Source organism: Mytilus edulis, chromosome 6 (genome assembly GCF_963676685.1).
Source record: "Mytilus edulis chromosome 6, xbMytEdul2.2, whole genome shotgun sequence".
Classification (NCBI taxonomy): domain Eukaryota; kingdom Metazoa; phylum Mollusca; class Bivalvia; order Mytilida; family Mytilidae; genus Mytilus; species Mytilus edulis.
This window is the reverse complement of record NC_092349.1, coordinates 10,828,150-10,846,896: the sequence shown is the minus strand read 5'-3', so window position 1 is coordinate 10,846,896 and position 18,747 is coordinate 10,828,150. Positions and strand designations below refer to the sequence as shown.

Here is an 18,747-nt window from a genome sequence, read left to right as displayed (position 1 = left end):
GATATTTAAAACATGTAGAAACTAGAGACTCTAAAGAGCTTATATCGCTAACCTACATCTTCAACAAGGGCCACTGTTTAGAAATAACGCTAAATGGAAAAAAAAAACGCTATTGAAAGGGAATAACTTCAATAAGGAGACGACTTATAATTTCGGTCACGTTAATTTATTTGCAGATCTTGTCTTGCTTATCATGTTTAAAATTGAGAATGGAAATGGGGAATGTGCCAAAGAGACAACAACCCGACCATTGAAAAACAACAGCAGAAGGTCACCAACAGGTCTTCAATGTAGCGAGAAATTCCCGCACCCAGAGGCGTCCTTCAGCTGGCCCCTAAACAAATATATACTAGTTCAGTGATAATGAACGCCATACTAATTTGTAAATTGTACACAAGAAACTAAAATTAAAATAATACAAGACTAACAAAGGCCAGAGGCTCCTGACTTGGGACAGGCGCAAAAATGCGGCGGGGTTAAACATGTTTGTGAGATCTCAACCCTCCCCCTATTCCTCTAGCCAATGTAGAAAAGTAAACGCATAACAATACGCACATTAAAATTCAGTTCAAGAGAAGTCCGAGGCTGATGTCAGAAGATGTAACAAAAGAAAATTTTAAATTTTCTATCTATCTAATATAGGTTTAAAGATTTAAGATACCCCCCCCCCCCAAAAAAAAAAAAAAAAAAATTGTTAAAAATCGTCATAAATAACATTAACGGTACCGTTTTTTCTACAACAGATGCGCATTTCTGCAAGAAATGTCTATTCAGTGATGCTCGAGGCCAAAATATATTAAAATCCAAAACCTATTAAAAGATTTAAGAACTTGGTGACTGGTCATCTTCTTTCATTAGGGGAGTGGGTTGGGTGAAGGGGAGAGGGGAGGGAGGCGATTGGAAGAAACAATGGAATTTTTCTGATTTTCCTCATGTCTCCATTATGAGGAAGGAAAATAAATTCAAGAACCCTCTTCTAAAGACACTTAAATTCCCCCTCACTCCCTAAAAGGAATTTCTCCATACTTTCATTCTTTATAACCAAAATACAGGCATACAATTTCTATTTATAATTATATTATCATTGTTCAATAAACTATTGGATTAGTAGTGGATCTAGACATTAAAGTGAAAGAAGTTGTTTGTGACTTCAGAAAACTTTATTTGGATATATATAACTACAAGAAGATGTAGTATACTATCAATGAGACAGCTACATGTATCAAATAGGCCACTGTACGACCTTTAAAAGAGTTAAAATTATGTGGTAGTAAGCAATTCTGGTTCACCGTACAGCCCTCAACAACGAAAAATACCCAGACTGTATAGTCAGCTGTAAAAGGGCCGACATGTTAAATGTTAAACAACTCAAACGAGAAAACTTACAGTAATTGATAACAAACAATTTTCGAAAACAAATACATGTATGACATGACAGACCTGAACCAATAACAACCACCCTACTACAGGTTTCAGACTTAAGACAAGCACATCAAGAATGTAGCAGGGTATGACATGTTTGTGAGTGCTCAACCCTCCCTTAACTTCGGACAAATGTGGAAGTGCACAACAAGATCAAACTGTAAAATTTAGTCGCAATTCACAACCAAAAGATCGGCAAAAGGCATTAAAACTAAAAACACAAAGGACCGAAAAAAAGAGTACTTTTTGTTACTGGCAGCTAGTTCATAGTCAGTTATAACTTATGAATGAGACATGTTGTCCTAGACTAAAGTTTCAACTATTACACATCCAAACAATTTAGTGTAAAGTCATCATAAACAGCATGAGAAACGCATTATCTTGTGCAATGCCAAAATATAAGTAAACTGTATCTACAGAATGCGGAATTATAGGTGTACATAACTGTACATATGTAGCAACATGTAATCATTTTTTCAAAAACATAAAACCAATGCTTTTGCCATTAAGCAGACAGAACGGAAACACAGTTAATTGTTTGAAAAGCACAATTATCAACAAAGCACGAGATGGGAAAACAAGCAGGGTAATAAACTAGCGCTGTCAGATTTCAATTGAAGTCACCTTTTACTATTCACCTTTTATCATCACAATCAGCCTTAATCCAGATCGTTTCACGATAGTTTTGGGACAACTTATTTAGTTTATAATATCTACCTTCTCACTAAAAAAGAGAACACAGGGTCGATGTCATACTATTCCAACGAAATAATATCTATGATCAGCATCAATTAAAGATTTAAATGATTTGTGTAAGGAAAACAGTTCGTGTCCACTGCAACAAATATTGGTCCTTACATTTTGTGTTCAGTATATGTTACTTCTCTTTAGCTACTGAAGTCTCATTTTATATCCGGAAGTCTCATTTTATATCCGGACAATTGAAGAATCTTTTTGTCTGAAAGAATTTATGAAAAATTACCTCAAACCATCCCTCTATCACCCCCCAAAAAAAGAATTAAACAAAAAAGGTTGTTTATTGTCTTTTGATGGTTTTTCATTTGATTTTCCCTGCCATTGTTAGTTCGTTGTCGTCCTATGTCTTTGAATACCGCTTTAGTATCTCTTTTTACGGATGTGGAAAGTAATCAGATTCCATTTTTTCAATAAAAAAGTGTCGGAAGTTTTAAAATTTTAGAAAATATATCGTGTTTTGTGATTTATTTTGTGAGATCTGGTGATATACGTTGGCACCTTAAGACCTGCATTATTAGCTGTGTGTAGCCATTACATACATAATCTAGATCCAACTTATAGATGAAATATCATATCAAGATAATACAAATAAAAAATCTGGCTTCCGTAAACATTTGCACAACCAGTACACGCAATTTAGGGGTATGTCAAATAGATTTTTTAAAGTCATATGTAACCTCAAATTAAAAAAAATAATGCATATATATTTTATAACTAAATGGATAGTTTTCATTATAAAACTTATGTACATATTCTTTATACTGATGAAAATTGTTTTTTTGTAATTTGTCCACATTTTGAAGACGTTTACTTTTTTTTTAATTGCTTGCTTCCTGGAAGCAAGCAATCGACATATTTTCCGTATGCAAGCGACCTTAGCGTGCCCCTCCTCGTAAAAATCCGTAATCGCAATACGCATTGATTCGGTAAACCACGGCTTCAAAACACGACAATTAATTGCCTGCCATATTTTCACATCATAACAGACAGAGAGAGAAAAAAATGACGAATATACGATATGTTTGAATAAAATATGATAAAATTTTGTACAGAAGACTAAGTTTATGATATATATATATATATGCATTGCTTCGAGAATTGTATAAACATTATATTTCACCAGTAACTCTTTTCTGCAGGTAGATGCATATTTTCAGTCTTATATTTTATGATGTTAATAGAACCTATATGTGATTTAGTAAAACTTATTTGTAGTAATTGAAAAAACACATAAAAAAGATTAAAGATTACAGAATTTATACAAGAACAAAGTTACATTTTGACAGGAATGAATATACGAATATATTTAATATTAATTGCAATAAAAAGAATATATGAATAATACTGAGTCATATGAGTGTTATCAAAGTTTAACGTTAAATCTGTATGATGTATCATACAACATGTTGAAATACCGAAACTTGATACGAACGTCCTTGTGTGTATTGCAAAGGCGGAAAACCCTCTAATAATTTACAATGAATGTATGTCTTTATATTCATATACATTTTGATAATTGAAATGGGAAACGGGAAAACAATGAACACTTGTAGGCCAAGATAAAGAAGACTGAAATAAATTATTGTATCTACTAACAGTTGATATCTAAAGGCCAAACAATTATATAAACCAAATTGTAAGGTCAACATCACTATATATCAATTAGATCATAAACAGCACGACGGGTGCCACATGTGGAGCAGGATCTGCTTACCCTTCCGGAGCATGTGAGATCACCCCGATTTTTTGGTGGGGTTCGTGTTGCTAAGTGTTTACTTTTCTATGTTGTGTCATCTGTACTATTATTTGTCTGTTTGTCTTTTTTTTTTAGCCATGGCGTTGTCAGTTTATTTTATATCTATGAGTTTGACTGTCCTTCATGTATCTTTCGTCCCTCTTTTAGACTTTTGACCATTATGACATCCAGGATTACTGTTTAAAATATACATGCATAAATCTTTGAGGTGCGATTCAACTACTTCTCCCTTCTCACAGAATATCGTGGTCACTGAAGGTAAAATAGTGATGAACTCGACCATAACATTTATCTCAATATAAAAGAATAGTATCTCGTAATAGAAATGATCGAAATGCTGAAGTTTGTTATCAACAATATAGTATTACTCTTAAGTTTGCTTGAATCTAATCAATTATTAAAATTGCTTACAGACAGTTGGTTATGTTGTTATTGTAATTGCTTTTGATTTGATCGTCTACAAGCGTATTCGTTGTGTGCTCATATATTAAACTGATGTATGCCTTCATTAGAAATAGTGTATTTCTAAACTTTCAAAAATATAATATCACAAATCTCATTTGGTATTTACTTAAAAAAGAACGATTGAAATATACTTTTTAATACTGGATACCTTAACATCATTTTCATCCTAATAAAGAACGATATATTCTCGAATAAACATATTTCATTAATTCTATCTGAACTCTGTCTAAAGTTACTTTACTAGATACACATGCTTTGTTTTATGTCAAGAATGATCCCGCAACTAATACATCCACGATGATATCATTTATATGGTGGACTTTTAATGACAAGATATATGTTCAGTATATATATATATATATATATATATATATATATGGTTGTTTAATATTTCAGCTGCAATTTGGTACTCCATTGGATACTATAAGTGCATCACTACTGAACGACTTGTTTTTGTATTTATATGTTACAGAATCTTCTCAAAGACTAAACGAAAAAGCTTCTTGCAAAGTTCTTTAATTTCACTTTGAGCTATATTGATGATGTCACTCAAAAGCCCGCATTTTAATGAGTGATTACATTTCATATAACCCAGTAATTATGAGATTAAAAAAATTACCGAAAGTAGAAGATTAGCTTCATATCTTATGTGTTTCCTAAATGATGACACAGATGGATGACTTCAGGCTAGATTCTATGACAAACATGAGGATTACAACTTTCCAATTGTCATCTTACCATTTCTCATTAGTAACATATCCTCTGCTCATTCCTCAGTTTATAAATTACTCTAGTGAATGTTTATATCATACGGAATTCATCAACCAGTATGCGCTACGTACCCAAAAACTTAATCTAAAAGATTGACGATTGAAATAGACACTACATAAGTTTTACGGAAACCTCATGAATTGTTGATCGATACGACGTGTCGGTGCCTCGACTCACTAACGACATATTTTCACTGCTTGAGATCTTTAGATACCAATAAAGTAGTCTATTCTGTAATTTTCCAAATTGTGACATTTTGCTCTAGTGTGGATTCGCATGGCGGGTGATGTATGCGTGTTCTAGACGCTTACTCTGTTTACTCACCCAAGGTCTCGCTCTTTTTAGAATACATGCAATTCCCTCAGTTTTTGTGTGTTGCCTTGATTTTTTCACTTCTAAATCGATTTACGAGATTTCCACATCAGTAAACTACTGTCAACTCATATCTTAATTAATTTTCTCTTAAAAAATTGACCACATCTAAAACGGGATATCACGATGCATGTTCGTGAGATGACAAGTTCTCCGTTTATATTTTTACGAAGAATGCCAAGAGCTGTACTATTTGAGCTGTGAATTAGCTTTTGACCGCTGCCAACACGCCAGAAGCAGAGAGAACAGAAACAGCCGGTCGTTGGAAAGACACATTTATCATGAAAGCATGATGCGGGAAAACGAGCAGGGAAATAAACTGGCGCTCTATCATTTTGATTAAAGTCACATTTTATTAGTAAACTTTTATTATCACAAGCAGCCTTATATAGCTTGCTGTTCGGTGTGAGCCAAGGCTCCGTGTTGAAGGCCGTACTTTGACCTATAATAGTTTACTTTTTATAAATTTTGACTTGGGTGAAGGGTTTTCTCATTGGCACTCATACCACATCTTCTTACATTTAGTATATCATATCTGTTCACGCCACGTCAAATTTTTGGGACAAATTATTTGATTTGAAACATCTGCATTCTCACTAAACATGACTTCATATATTCTTCCAACGATATTATATAACGTCAGCATCAATCAAAGATTAAAATGATTAAAATTTTAAAAGCGTGATATAAAGAGGACATTCCGTATCGCAATGCAAATTTTGTCTTGGTGATCCTTAAATTTTGCGTAGAGTTCATCTCACTTCTCCATAGCAACATTTTGTATCCGGACAATTGAAGCAGATATTTGTCTGATAGAACTTATATTCACATTAATATTGTTGTTTGTATTTTGGTGATTTTTCGTTTTTTCCCCTTGTATTGTCAGTTCGTTTCCGAATGATGAGTTTTAATACCGTTTTTGGTATCTTTCATCTCTCTTTGAGCATGTGGAAAGTAATCAGATTTCGTCTACGAAGTTTTCACAGAATTAAACGAGATAATAGTGTCGAAGTTTTACAATTTTAGAAAATATATCGTGCTTCGTGATTTATTTAATGAGATCTGGTGATATGTTGGCAACTCAAGACCTACATTTCTAGCTTTGTAAAGCCATGACATACGTAATTTAGTTCCAACTTATAGATAAAATATCATATCAAGATTATAAAAATAAAATGCACTAACTGGCTTCCGTAAAATTTTTCACAACAAGTACACGCAATTTTAAAGTATGTCAAATAGATTTTTTAAACATAATATTGTTGGGGTTTGTTTTTTCATATAATATTCATGTACTTGGTAGATCAAATACTTGAATTGTTATGTATGATCCTTAAATAAACTGAAATTGTACACCATGAATACCTCACAATTTGTTTCATTCATATTAAAATACAAGGTGTTTTCTTTCTTTGAAGTAACGTAATTCGATAATTAATTTTGATATCTACCCATGCATGTAGGTGCATATCTTCAGTGTTATGTATCACATAATATTAATCAAACCTATATGTGAATTAGTATAATAGTTTAATTGTTGTAATTAAAAACACGTGAAACGTACATAGATATTGAATTACATGATTTATAAAAGGATACAAAAGAAATTTACCTTTTGACAGGACGGAATACACAAATATGTCTAATATTTCAAAAAATGTATATGAATAATACTGAGTTATATGAGTGTTATAAAACGTTAAAACTTTATGATGTAAACATGTTTAAATACCGAAACTTAATACTAACGTCCTTGTATGTAAAGGCGGAAAACTTTATATATAATCATTTACAATGAAGGTATGTCTTTATATTCATATAATTGTGATAATTGTGGGGGAAACGGGAAACAAGGAACAAACACTTTCAAAGAAGCCAAGATTATATACATTGTTATAAAAGTGCCCCAAAATATGTAAATGATATATATTTTATGTATTGCACTTGTAGGCTAAAGCCAATAAGACTAGAATAAAGCATTGTATCGTTAGCAACGGCAAATATTCGAAGGCCACACAAGGACACAAACCTCATAGCTCCAAATTACATCTGGCCATCTCGACCACCGAGACTACTGGTTTGAACATTATATATGTATAAATCTTTGTGGTTCGGTTCAACTAGTTTGAGTTCTCCGCCCTCTTGTCTCGTATTATTGTTGTCAATGAAGATAAAATAGTGATAACATCGACCATATCAATACACACCTTAGAAAAAGATACTGATTTTATTGCAGCATAACATACTAGTACCTCGAAGTAAATATTATCGAAGTACTAAAGTTTGTTATCAACAATAAAGTATTGCTCTTAAATTTGATTTAATTAAATTAATTATAAATATGCTTACAGACAATTGGTATTGTAATGACTTTTGATTGGCCTCCCTACCAGCAGACTTGTTTTGAGCTAATATATGAAACTAATGTATGCTTATTTGGCCTTCAAATTAACATTGGTTTCTTTTTATAATGTCAAAACCCTTGATGTTAACTGATAAATATATGGCAATATCCGAACTGTTTTTATTTCGATGAATACTCATTTACAAGACATTAATGTTAAATTCACGTCATCTTTTGACTAGACTTTGATTTACAAATCTCGATTATATGCTTGAAAATATGCTCTGTGAAGGTAAATAAACCCCAAATCTATTATGCGTTTGTAATTGGTTGTTTCATCAATGATATTTTAGCACTCATGGGGAACTACAAATATTATATGAAATTTCAAAGCTTAATGATATATTTTATCTTATGAAAATGGTTGACATACCGTAGTGCTCAGTGATTTTTAATAGTCGGAACTTTACTGTTGTAGGGAAAGCGTTGTCCGATTGCGTGAAAACATGTCAAAAATAAGTCTTTACGTAATAAATATATGATAGCTTTAATGTTACACACCATACAAGTGGATTGTATGCATACGTACCAGTTGCAGTTTACTGATTAGTCCTAGCGCATTTATCAATTTACACAATTAAAGTAATTAGCTATTGAATGAATGAATGAATGACTGTATTTGCAAAATGCATTTACATGCTTTGGCAATCAAAACATATATTACATGTATGTCACAATAATAAACAGCAGAAACAACACATCATACAAAGTTAAGTAAGAATTTGACATCTCATTTTCAATGCTGCCTTAATATAATTACATAATTTTATAGTTACAGTTTTATTGACAGCTTTTAACAATTAATCCAGTTTATAACTATTTGGCCAAGAACAAAAGTATTTTGGTAAATAGTGTGACCTTACAGGTCTGTATACAGGACAAATTAAGACAAAATGATATTCGTCTTCAACAACGTTCATATTACATAATCGTAATTCTCTTGGAGTATTGGTATATCTACCAACTTCGATATTTAATTGAAGTGTCCCACTACGTAGTTTTGTAAGTAATCGAACATCACAAAAGAAATTTAAGTAATTTTCAAGACAAAAATCTGTCTTGATTCTTCTATACATGCAAAGTTTTTCACAATCACATAAAGATGTGGACCACTCTTGTAAATATTGATCAGTAATACGTTTTTTTAACAATATCAAAAACTACATTAGTTACATCCTGTGAAATCCACAAAAAGTTCAGGCCAAGATAAGGCAATAAATATCGTATATAATTTGTTTTACCATTAATAACATCTTTATACAGAAGCATGTAAACATCGTAAACACTTGTTTTTTTTTCAATGAAATATGAAACCAATATTGTAAACGCTACACTAATGTTTTTGGTAGAATGCATTTGAGTGCTGAGTTAAGATATGAAATAATATGATACCGAAGTTTTTTTATATTTCATAACTGCACTATATATATTTTTTTAGCAGCAGAAACAACGTTAAAAAACCGAAAAGAATTGCAATAATTCGAAGAGGACACAAAAACTAGCACTACCCATGCATAGTAGAATACCTTAGATATTAAAAGATTTGAGTCAACTGAAACCCGAAGGTACGTTTTGGTTTTATTTCCCCCCTGAAAATCTGCAAAAAAAATCCTTGTATAATACCATTATTAAACTTATTTTTGAACTTTCACGATAAAGCCTTTTGATAAAGACGTAAGAATTGACTAAGCCTTAATTACACAATTTGAAACAGTCACCATTTTGTTCATCAATATTATATGCTCAGTAAAACAATTGGTTAGCCACGCCTGGTAAACCATCTAATCTCAACCAAATGGTTGAGACGGAAAAAAGTATTCTGGCACTTCCTGTTGAGCTTTTCTGGTTCAAATTATCCAAAATAAACATAGGGTAGGTCGACTTTTCGTCAATTTCCTGAAAATCAATGCGTTTTTTGTAAAATAGGAGAATGTCATGCCATAGATAATTGAATTAGGGTTTCTCTCGTGTAAAACATGGACCAATATGATTTAAAATGACATCGGAATGACTTTTCTCCCCCAGGTAAATGTGGCCAGTGCTGTCAGCTACTGACAAAATGACCGCGTTATCATTGATTAACTAACGTATATATCAGTGAATTAGTATTTTTCTAAAACCTTATAAACATAAAATTACTGTTTGTTCTTTTTCTTTACTTCTATAATTGCATTTAGCGAAATATGAATTAAGTATGTCATGTTGAGATTTTCTGGTATCGGTTGAGATATTCTGGTGAATGAAACTTTTAACTATAGCTTAGTATCAATTAGTATTTAAATATACAACCGTCATAACGTTCCAATTGTCATTTAAATCTTGTCTGTAGTTATGACAGCAGCTTCTAAAGAGACCTTTGGTTGTAATAGAGTCTAAATAGTAATTAAACAACTGTGTGTTTTTTAAAGTATTAAAGTTCTAGCGCTGGAGATAAATAGTCTAGCGTTTGAGATGCAGTTTTGCACAGAAACTATAAAGTCAATAATGGTGTAATTGACATCTCCAAAAGCTAGAATTTATTCCTACATCGCTTATAGTGACATATCAATAGCTAGCTTTTAGATATCTACATCGCTATACTTTACATTTGCAGTGCTGGTGTAAACATCAACATAACACAGAACTAGGTTTTAAAAATCGTTAGCACGGGACAATTTGCATCCCCTGCGCTATATTTACATAATCAGTGCTTAACTGTGAATCTTCAACACTAGACCTGTATTCTGACAGCCTCATATCGTGGTATGGGGTTCCTTCTTTATAAAGAATACATAGACGTGCCACAGGAATGGGTCTCTTTTTCATTGTCAAATTATATATCAACGGGAGGCAATTTCACCAAAGTAAATGTCAGTGGAACAGTTATTTTCTATAACGTTTTTTCTATGTTTATAAATCAACATGAACAGGAGTAAAACTGCAAAGATTGTAGTATTGATGTTTGAATGAGTCATTAACGCCCATTGTCTAACTACATGCATATTCAAGACGAGTAAATGAAAATGTTGCACGAATATAAACCCTCCTATGTACTAGATTGACACGCCGTGTGTGCTTTTGAAATGAAATTAATAAACACGTCCACTTGAATTTGTGTACTTCTGATGAGTTGCCTTTTTCAACTGATTTTTTTGATTCGTTCTTATGTTGTACTGTTATTCCAATGTCCCAGGATAGGGGAGTCTTGGGATCCCGCTATAACATGTTTAACCCCACCACATTATGTATGTATGTGCCTGTCCCAAGTTAGGACCATGTATTTCAGTGGTTGTCGTTTGTTTATGTGTTACATATTTGTTTTCGTTCATTTTTTTTAAATAAATAAGGCCGTAAGTTTTCTCGCTACAATTGTTTTACATTGTCATTTAAGGGCCTTTTATAGCTGACAATGCAGTATGGGGTTTATACCACATCTTCTTTTTTATATATTTGCTCATGACTGAAGGCCGTACGGTGACCTATAGTTGTTAATTTCTGTGTCATTTTGTTCGCTTGTGGAGAGTTGTCTCATTGGCAATCATACCACATCTTCTCTTATATCTATATTTATAGTATACACAAGGTATTGTCCCGCAGTTAATATTTGTCCCATTTTAAAAACACATTATTCTAAATCTAAGCCTAGAAATGTTTACTTCTCACTTCAGCTGTGATCACACCGTACCGGATAGCACGAACGGACGCCTAACGGATAAAAGAAAAGGATTTCCGTTGACAAAATTGATATCCGTTGGGAGTTCGTTGATGAAAATACGGATTAAAAACGGAAACGGAACGGACACATACTGTAAAAAAATGGACGCCTACCGGATGTACAACGGACACTTCATCCGTTGAACGTCCCTTAATTCAAAGTTTTTAACATGCTCAAAATTTTCCACCGGACTGAAAGGACATTGATGGATAAAACGGATGCTGAACGGACATAAAACGAAAACTAAGGGATGCCTAATTGACATGAACGGATTGAAAAAAGTTATCCGTTCGGCGTCCGTTTGCGCTATCCAATAAGGTGTGACTGGTGCTTAAAACTCCGGTCACACCTCACCAGATAGCGCGAACGGACGCCGAACCGATAACTATTTTTGAATTCGTTCATGTACATAAGCCGCATGTTGTTATCCTTTAGACGTCGGTCGATATCTGTTTCATTTCGCTCAGTGTCGGACTGTCCGCTTTATCAGTCGTCGTCTGTTTTGTCCGATGGAAAAATTTGAGCATGTTCAAAACTTTGAACGGACGTTCAACGGATTAAGTGTCCGGTAAGCGTCCGTTTTTTACAATACTCGTCCGTTATGTGTCCGTTTTGTATCCGTTATTTGTCTTATACTAAGGTATATAGGATTTTTTTCTGAGACAAGTGCCTGTTGTATTTCACTAGACATCAAAAGTTCAATGTAGGATAAAAAAAAACTTAATTCATATAGTTTTTTCACTAACCCCTCCCTCCTAACCCCCCTCTAAACTTAATTTGGGAAAAATTGATTGACCAATAAGGATTTATATAAAATCGATGTCAATTAATTAACATAACTTGCAGCAATTTTTGCCCCCACCTCCGAACTATTTTGATTAAGTTTTTTATCCTTCATTGATTTTTTTATGTTGTCCCTAATTGAAGGGCAGACACGACAATTACTGAACTAATAGATTGATGTTCTCCGTCCGTGATAATTTTTCAAAAAAATCGGAGGTTATGCATTTTCTATATCCATCTTGATAGATACCCATGTCGAGGACTTGATACATAATTGTTCTGCTTAACAATGTTATAGGTAATTTGAAAACTTATGCAAATGGTGCTTTTAAAATAAAACACTTCGTAATAGAGAAAAAAATTGTCATTTTATTTGTTTCTATTAACAAATTTTTTGTTACTATAGTAAACAATTCAGTAAGCATTTATCGCCTTCTCTAACAAAGAGCTTCAATGCTTTTGTTCTATTTCAACCGGGTTTCCGCCTGATACTGCGATCTACACGATTGCACTACGATCGTCAAAAGCATTATTTTTTTTAGAGATCGTGGTGCGATCTTGGCCTAATGTGACAGGGTCCGGGGTATAATATTAATGTTGCAGAATATTACCAAATATTAAGGATGTGCCCTGAATGCAGTTGTGAACAATCAATCTAAGTTATAATTATTTAAATACAACACGCGTGATTACACGAAGTTGGACGTCACTTATAGTAATTGCAAAGCAGTTTTAAAATCGAATCATGATATCTTGTTTTTGTGATCAGTATCATAATGACAAAAATAACATCTTTTGCTCGAAAATAAATGATCACCACCTTTTAGAGTGAGAACTCATCCCGAAATAATGTGCACGAAAAAACAAACCTAGAGAAGGGGGTCCTGTTCGATTGTTTAGTTTTTATCCATTTTATTTCTTTATAAAGGTACGCATTTTCGGTATTGAACAATGTCTGTTAGGAATCGAATTATTCCAAATCATATCAATATTTATATATTATAAACTAATCTTATTTATACTTGGAAGGCATGTATTTTTCTATCGGCAATTCTTAAAATTGTATCTGTATTCAGATTTTAACTTACAACAGACAGAAAACATAAATCAAGTTAACCGTTAAAAAGGTTCACTCGAATAGTACCGCGCACTGATACAGTTTCTTTGTTCATTTTGTAAAATAACTATATTTTTACAAATTTTGATTAGTTGAAATAAACTGTAGCATAGCTATTTTAATAGTTTTTATCTTTATATAATAAATAATGCACGCGTGTTGGGTTGCCAGTCATAGTTAATTTAAACTTTGAAACCTAAGTGCCAATGTTTTTAACAGTAATATATTTCATGACACAAAGTAACCAGCAAGTCTCAACATTGTGACAGAAAGACTCAACCAATACCTTTATATCTCAACCATTTAGAATTTTTCATTTCTGTGCTAAGACTAGGCTTGACAATCAAATAGCCTTGCAATTTACAGAAGCATTTATCGTAAAGCATTAAAAAAACACAAATAATTGAAATATTTTCTTGCTAAATCATTAATATCATCGCAGTTCTATCGGATTCAAAGAAAGTAAACATGATAATCCGTAGGAGAAAAGTGATTGTGACTTCAATTTCAGATATTTTTAACCTAGAAGAGACATATTAGTTACAATTATCATTTATCTTTGGCATGACATTCTCCTACAAAACAATCATTGATTTTCAGTAAATTGACGAAAAGTCGACCTACCCTATGTTTATTTTGGATATTTTGACCCAGAAAAGCTCAACAGGAAGTGCCAGAATACTTTTTACCGTCTCAACATTTGGTGGAGATTAGATGGTTTACCAGGCGTGTTAGCGATGATGTTCACCTTCCGATGAAATCAGATAAATATATTTGCAAATTGGTGAAAGATGAAAACCACCTCTGCATCTTAATTGTACACTGACAATGCAAATAACAGTTCTATAGATACATAAACGCTGAGATGAGCATTGTCAGTTATTGGTATATCTTGATGTGCTTGGTATTTTATGAATACAGTCTTACAAGAAGTCTTAATATATTAATTTCTCCAACTCAAACCTTATTAACGACTAGATATTGTATACTCATCAGCCAAATATTTCCATTCAAAACTGCATCATCGATTTCCAAACATTTACTGATGTCATTTTTATTTTGTCATTCAGGTTAAAGGTATTAAAATCTGTGAAAATGGAAGGAATGGTTGATGATATAAAGATTTACTCGATTACTTTAGACAATATTCTCGAAACTGTTGGTGCGTCAGAATACGTCCGTCGAACACAACAACATGGAAATATTATGCAAGAACTTCTGATCTCTGCAACCCAAAATATAACCGGGAGTTCCATTTTAGAGATGTATACCTATAAATTTGGTAGTGCAGTCGAAGGAACAACAACTCCTGGTCTTAACTCTGATCAAGATTGTCTGATATGCGTTGATCGTCCTCAGGTGGTCGAGGAAGTTCCCGAGAAGGGTTTGACAGAATACATGTTAATGATAACTGATGAAAATACACCGCCTGGATACACAAAGCTACAAAATGTCGTCAATAATGAACCAATGAATCTTGAAGAGATGGAGGACGAAGATGAAGAAATCGATATAACGGGAAACCGGTTTTTAGGGAATAAATTTCTGATAGAAAGCATGACAAACGACGAGATACATGGACCTGCTGGAACTACCTTAAAAAGTAAAAAATTGCCAGGAGTACCAGATCTGGACTTTGTGCCTTCATACAGATGTAGGACATGGCCAAGACAGGCTAGTAGTTGGTTGTACAGACAACGCCCATCTGGCTTTCCCAATGCCGAGATGATTGGAAGATTCACTTCTTATGGATGCTTTTTAGTTCCTGTTGGTCATTACGTGAGCCCAGAAAAGCGTTTACAATGGAAACTTTCATTTTCATTCCAGGAACGACAGATAATGTTCAGTATGAACCCAATTCAATTTAAAACTTTCATTTCATTAAAGATGATTAAAAAGGATTTTATAAGAGCCAGAGTACCCCCAAAATCGCTGACGTCGTACCATTGCAAAACGTGTATGTTCTATACAATGGAAACCTCTCCTGCTAACATATGGACGTCAGACAATCTGGTTCGGTGTATCAGTATGTGCTTACAAACGCTTCTTAAGTGGTTTAAAAATGGCTTCATTCCAAGTTACTTCATTCCAGAGGAAAACCTTTGGAAAGGAAATACTGATACCCGTGTAACAATTGTTGATATTTTGGGATCACTCTTAGAAACGTCACCAATATATCTTACAGAGATCAAGTGTGATTCTGTCGGGATACTCATACAAAACGCCTTACCATCAAGAGGAATTTCCAAAGATATCGACATTCCACCTGCAAATCAGGCCGAATTAGAAAAATCTCAAAGTGAATTGGATAGATTTATCTACAAATTGCATATGTGGACACTTGATTATATAATCAAATGTGCAAAGGAACTAATTATCTTTGCAGCGGACGAAGAGCTAGATACATGTATCACTCTACACAATGCAATTATTCATCGAACGAGTATGGACTGCGATCCAAGATTAGTGCTTGAGCATTCAAGTTTAGATCGACGAATGGCCTCTGCATATATCCTTCCATTTTTACAAACAAGCCTTGGGTCTCAGCTAAGTGTGAAGTATCTACACACAAACAGTAATGAGGAGAAAGAACATCTTTGGAATGAATCGATAAAATTCCTTTCAAAAGGTACAGAATCTGATTTGATGTCCGGGCAATTGAAACTTGCAACCATTTTGTACATGATCGGAAGAAACGAAGATTCCAAAGAAATGTTAGACAGAATTGACAAAATGTTTGTCCCTCAAATTTTTAATACGCATTGTGGATGCAGCAAGGAGTCTGGTTATGTCTGTGAAGCTCTTCGAAACCGTATCAGAGAGGAAAAAATGTCTACGCTCGAGATTCTTAGAAAATATATTGGGGTTTGTGTTTGGTTTTTGAGAACGGAAAGGGATATCGTACCAAAAGATCTCCACTACGAAATGTTTCGATCCGTCTTTAGTGAGGTAAGTAAAAAGTAAAATCACAAAAATACTGATCTAGGAGGAAAATCAATTCGGAAAGTCCATAACCACATGACAAAACACATCAAAAACGAATGGACAACAACTGACATATTCCTGACTTGGTACAGGCATTTTCAAATGTAGAAAATGGTGGATTAAACCTGGTTTAATAGCGTTAAACCTCTCACTTTGTACGAAAGTCTCATCAAGTTTAATATATTGTTCATTATCTTCCCTTACACAGATACACTTTTTCGATGTGTTTAAAGTATACAATATAGTAAAAGGGAATTGTGGATTTTTTCATACTCACTAGAACAATGAAGATGTGCAGATTCATAATTATGCGTGACTGAATAGGCATTGGGTTGATGTGCAGATACATAATTACGCATGCATATTGTCTCTTTCAACCGTTAATGTGATAAAATCTACAATTTAGCCCTTACAGTTGCACAGAAAAAATTAAACGAACTAAAATCACTTCTGCAAACAGTTGATAGATATGTACATGAACCCCACAAAAAGGTTAAAGCAGTTAATTTAAGCTAGCCACTGGTGTTAGGTAAAAGCCTGACAAACTAGAATATGGAAAGCTCATCCATCGTTGATGATATTGATAATGAGATGTGGAATGATTTATAATAGGCCAAGTATCAAGAAGGTACAAATTCCTTGACTCACTCTGAATGCACTGATTCCAATATATGAAAAGGATAAAAAAAAGATACTTGAAATGTAACACTTCCTGAGAGGAACCACAATATCACAGTACACATTATTTATCAACGTCATTCATAATTAGATGATTCAAATGTAAATATGTGTGTATTGTACCGATTTTTTTCTCAATTTTCAGACTCCCAGAAAACCATACGTTGACGACTGGTTTGATTGCGCAGCCGTAGACTCTGATGTATTCCTGTTTTATATGTTATTTGTGGTTAATCAGAAGCTTGGAAATTATAAAGCCATGGAAATATCAAAACTTTCTTTACTTATGGTAATAAAACAAAATGTTAATCTTACTCATGTTGATACGGCACAAAATCTGATTGGCTGCCTGTTCAAGGAAAGCGGAGATCTTGATTCGGCATGGGAATGCTTTATGGCGTCATGGGCTTTTAGACCAGACCATAATGCTGCAAAATGGCACATGGCAATCATGCTGTATGAGGGAATTACATGTCTAGGTCTTTGTGATGAAATCGTAATCCATGGATCAGAAGAAAGAAAAGAGCTTGAAGATGAACTCGAACTAATTTATAGTCGATTATTTGATAATATAGTTGATGAGTAGGGCTAACAATACCTTTCTGGTTATAAGCATTACTGGTCAAAGGAACAAAAATTTTCAATCACTCATAGGAAACAGACAGTCCAATTTTAAAGAAAGTGCACCTGTCTGATAGATAATATTTTTCTGTTCTTATAGTGGATCATTATTCCCAAATACGCACACACTTGTGTTCATATCCTTTCTTGAATAATAAGTATTGATTATAACATGCCCTTTTCCATATTGGCCCTGGTATCATCCCGAGACTCCCATATCGGCCTCGAGGCTTTAGCCGAGGACCGATATTGGTCGAGGGCTGATACCAGGGCCGATATGGAAAAGACATGTTATAATCTATTTATCACATATAAGTTTTGAAGAAAAGAGAAAAAAAAGTTCAAGTAAAACAATTTTATGAAATAGGTAACAGGTAAATCTTATTATTTTTATCACAAAAGCAATTAAAAAGTCGTTAAGGACGCAATGACGTCACGTCATTTGGAATCAGGGCACAATATAACCAGTATACTCCACCCCCGGGCAATTTAGAGGTTATAACATATGCACGAAACAATACTGGATATGGTTGAAAACTGAATCATTCTGACTAAAGGAAGAAATGGATTGGGTGCATCAGCTCTTTATAATCTATCAGCGCTTGTATACAGATTATGTGTCTCCCATTTGATACGATATTCCATTTCCTTGTATTTTCTATCATTACATCTTTGATTAACAGTTGCTGTTCACAAGGGAGCTAATAAACCGAGATATAGAGTTGAACTCATCCCCTTGTATAATTATCGTACACCCTCACGAGTTGCGTTATGGAATAACTTTCACAGGCGACGCCTATATGTTCCAATTCTCGTAACTTAAAGAGTCATATTTCGCCATTCGTGAATCTTGGACATTTGTAAGTGCGGTCGGGGAATAGGGCATCGTGTCTGTTATGGAATATACATAGCCCTTGTTGATA

General features: G+C 33.6%; 1 protein-coding gene across 2 annotated transcripts; it reads left to right on the top strand.

The window, feature by feature from the left end:
- Positions 1 to 7,106: 7,106 nt before the first annotated feature.
- On the top strand, positions 7,107 to 18,747 carry LOC139527093 (uncharacterized). 2 transcript variants are annotated; one of them, XM_071322366.1, is made up of 4 exons: positions 7,107 to 7,342; positions 9,388 to 9,511; positions 14,611 to 16,489; positions 17,349 to 18,747. In XM_071322366.1, exons 3-4 carry the CDS (start codon positions 14,636 to 14,638, stop codon positions 17,787 to 17,789), a joined length of 2,295 nt encoding a protein of 764 aa, XP_071178467.1. In that variant the 5' UTR covers positions 7,107 to 7,342; positions 9,388 to 9,511; positions 14,611 to 14,635; the 3' UTR covers positions 17,790 to 18,747. The 2 variants fall into 2 exon arrangements, with proteins under 2 accessions (XP_071178467.1, XP_071178466.1); XM_071322365.1 differs by having other exon boundaries at positions 9,385 to 9,511.

What these genes read in the sequence shown, in the direction of transcription:
- LOC139527093 (XM_071322366.1), top strand. Translation starts at nt 14,636, where the DNA reads ATGGAAGGAATGGTTGATGATATAAAGATTTACTCGATTACTTTAGAC. An exon ending in TTCGATCCGTCTTTAGTGAG is followed by an intron (nt 16,490 to 17,348) that starts GTAAGTAAAAAG and finishes CTCAATTTTCAG; the next exon opens with ACTCCCAGAAAACCATACGT.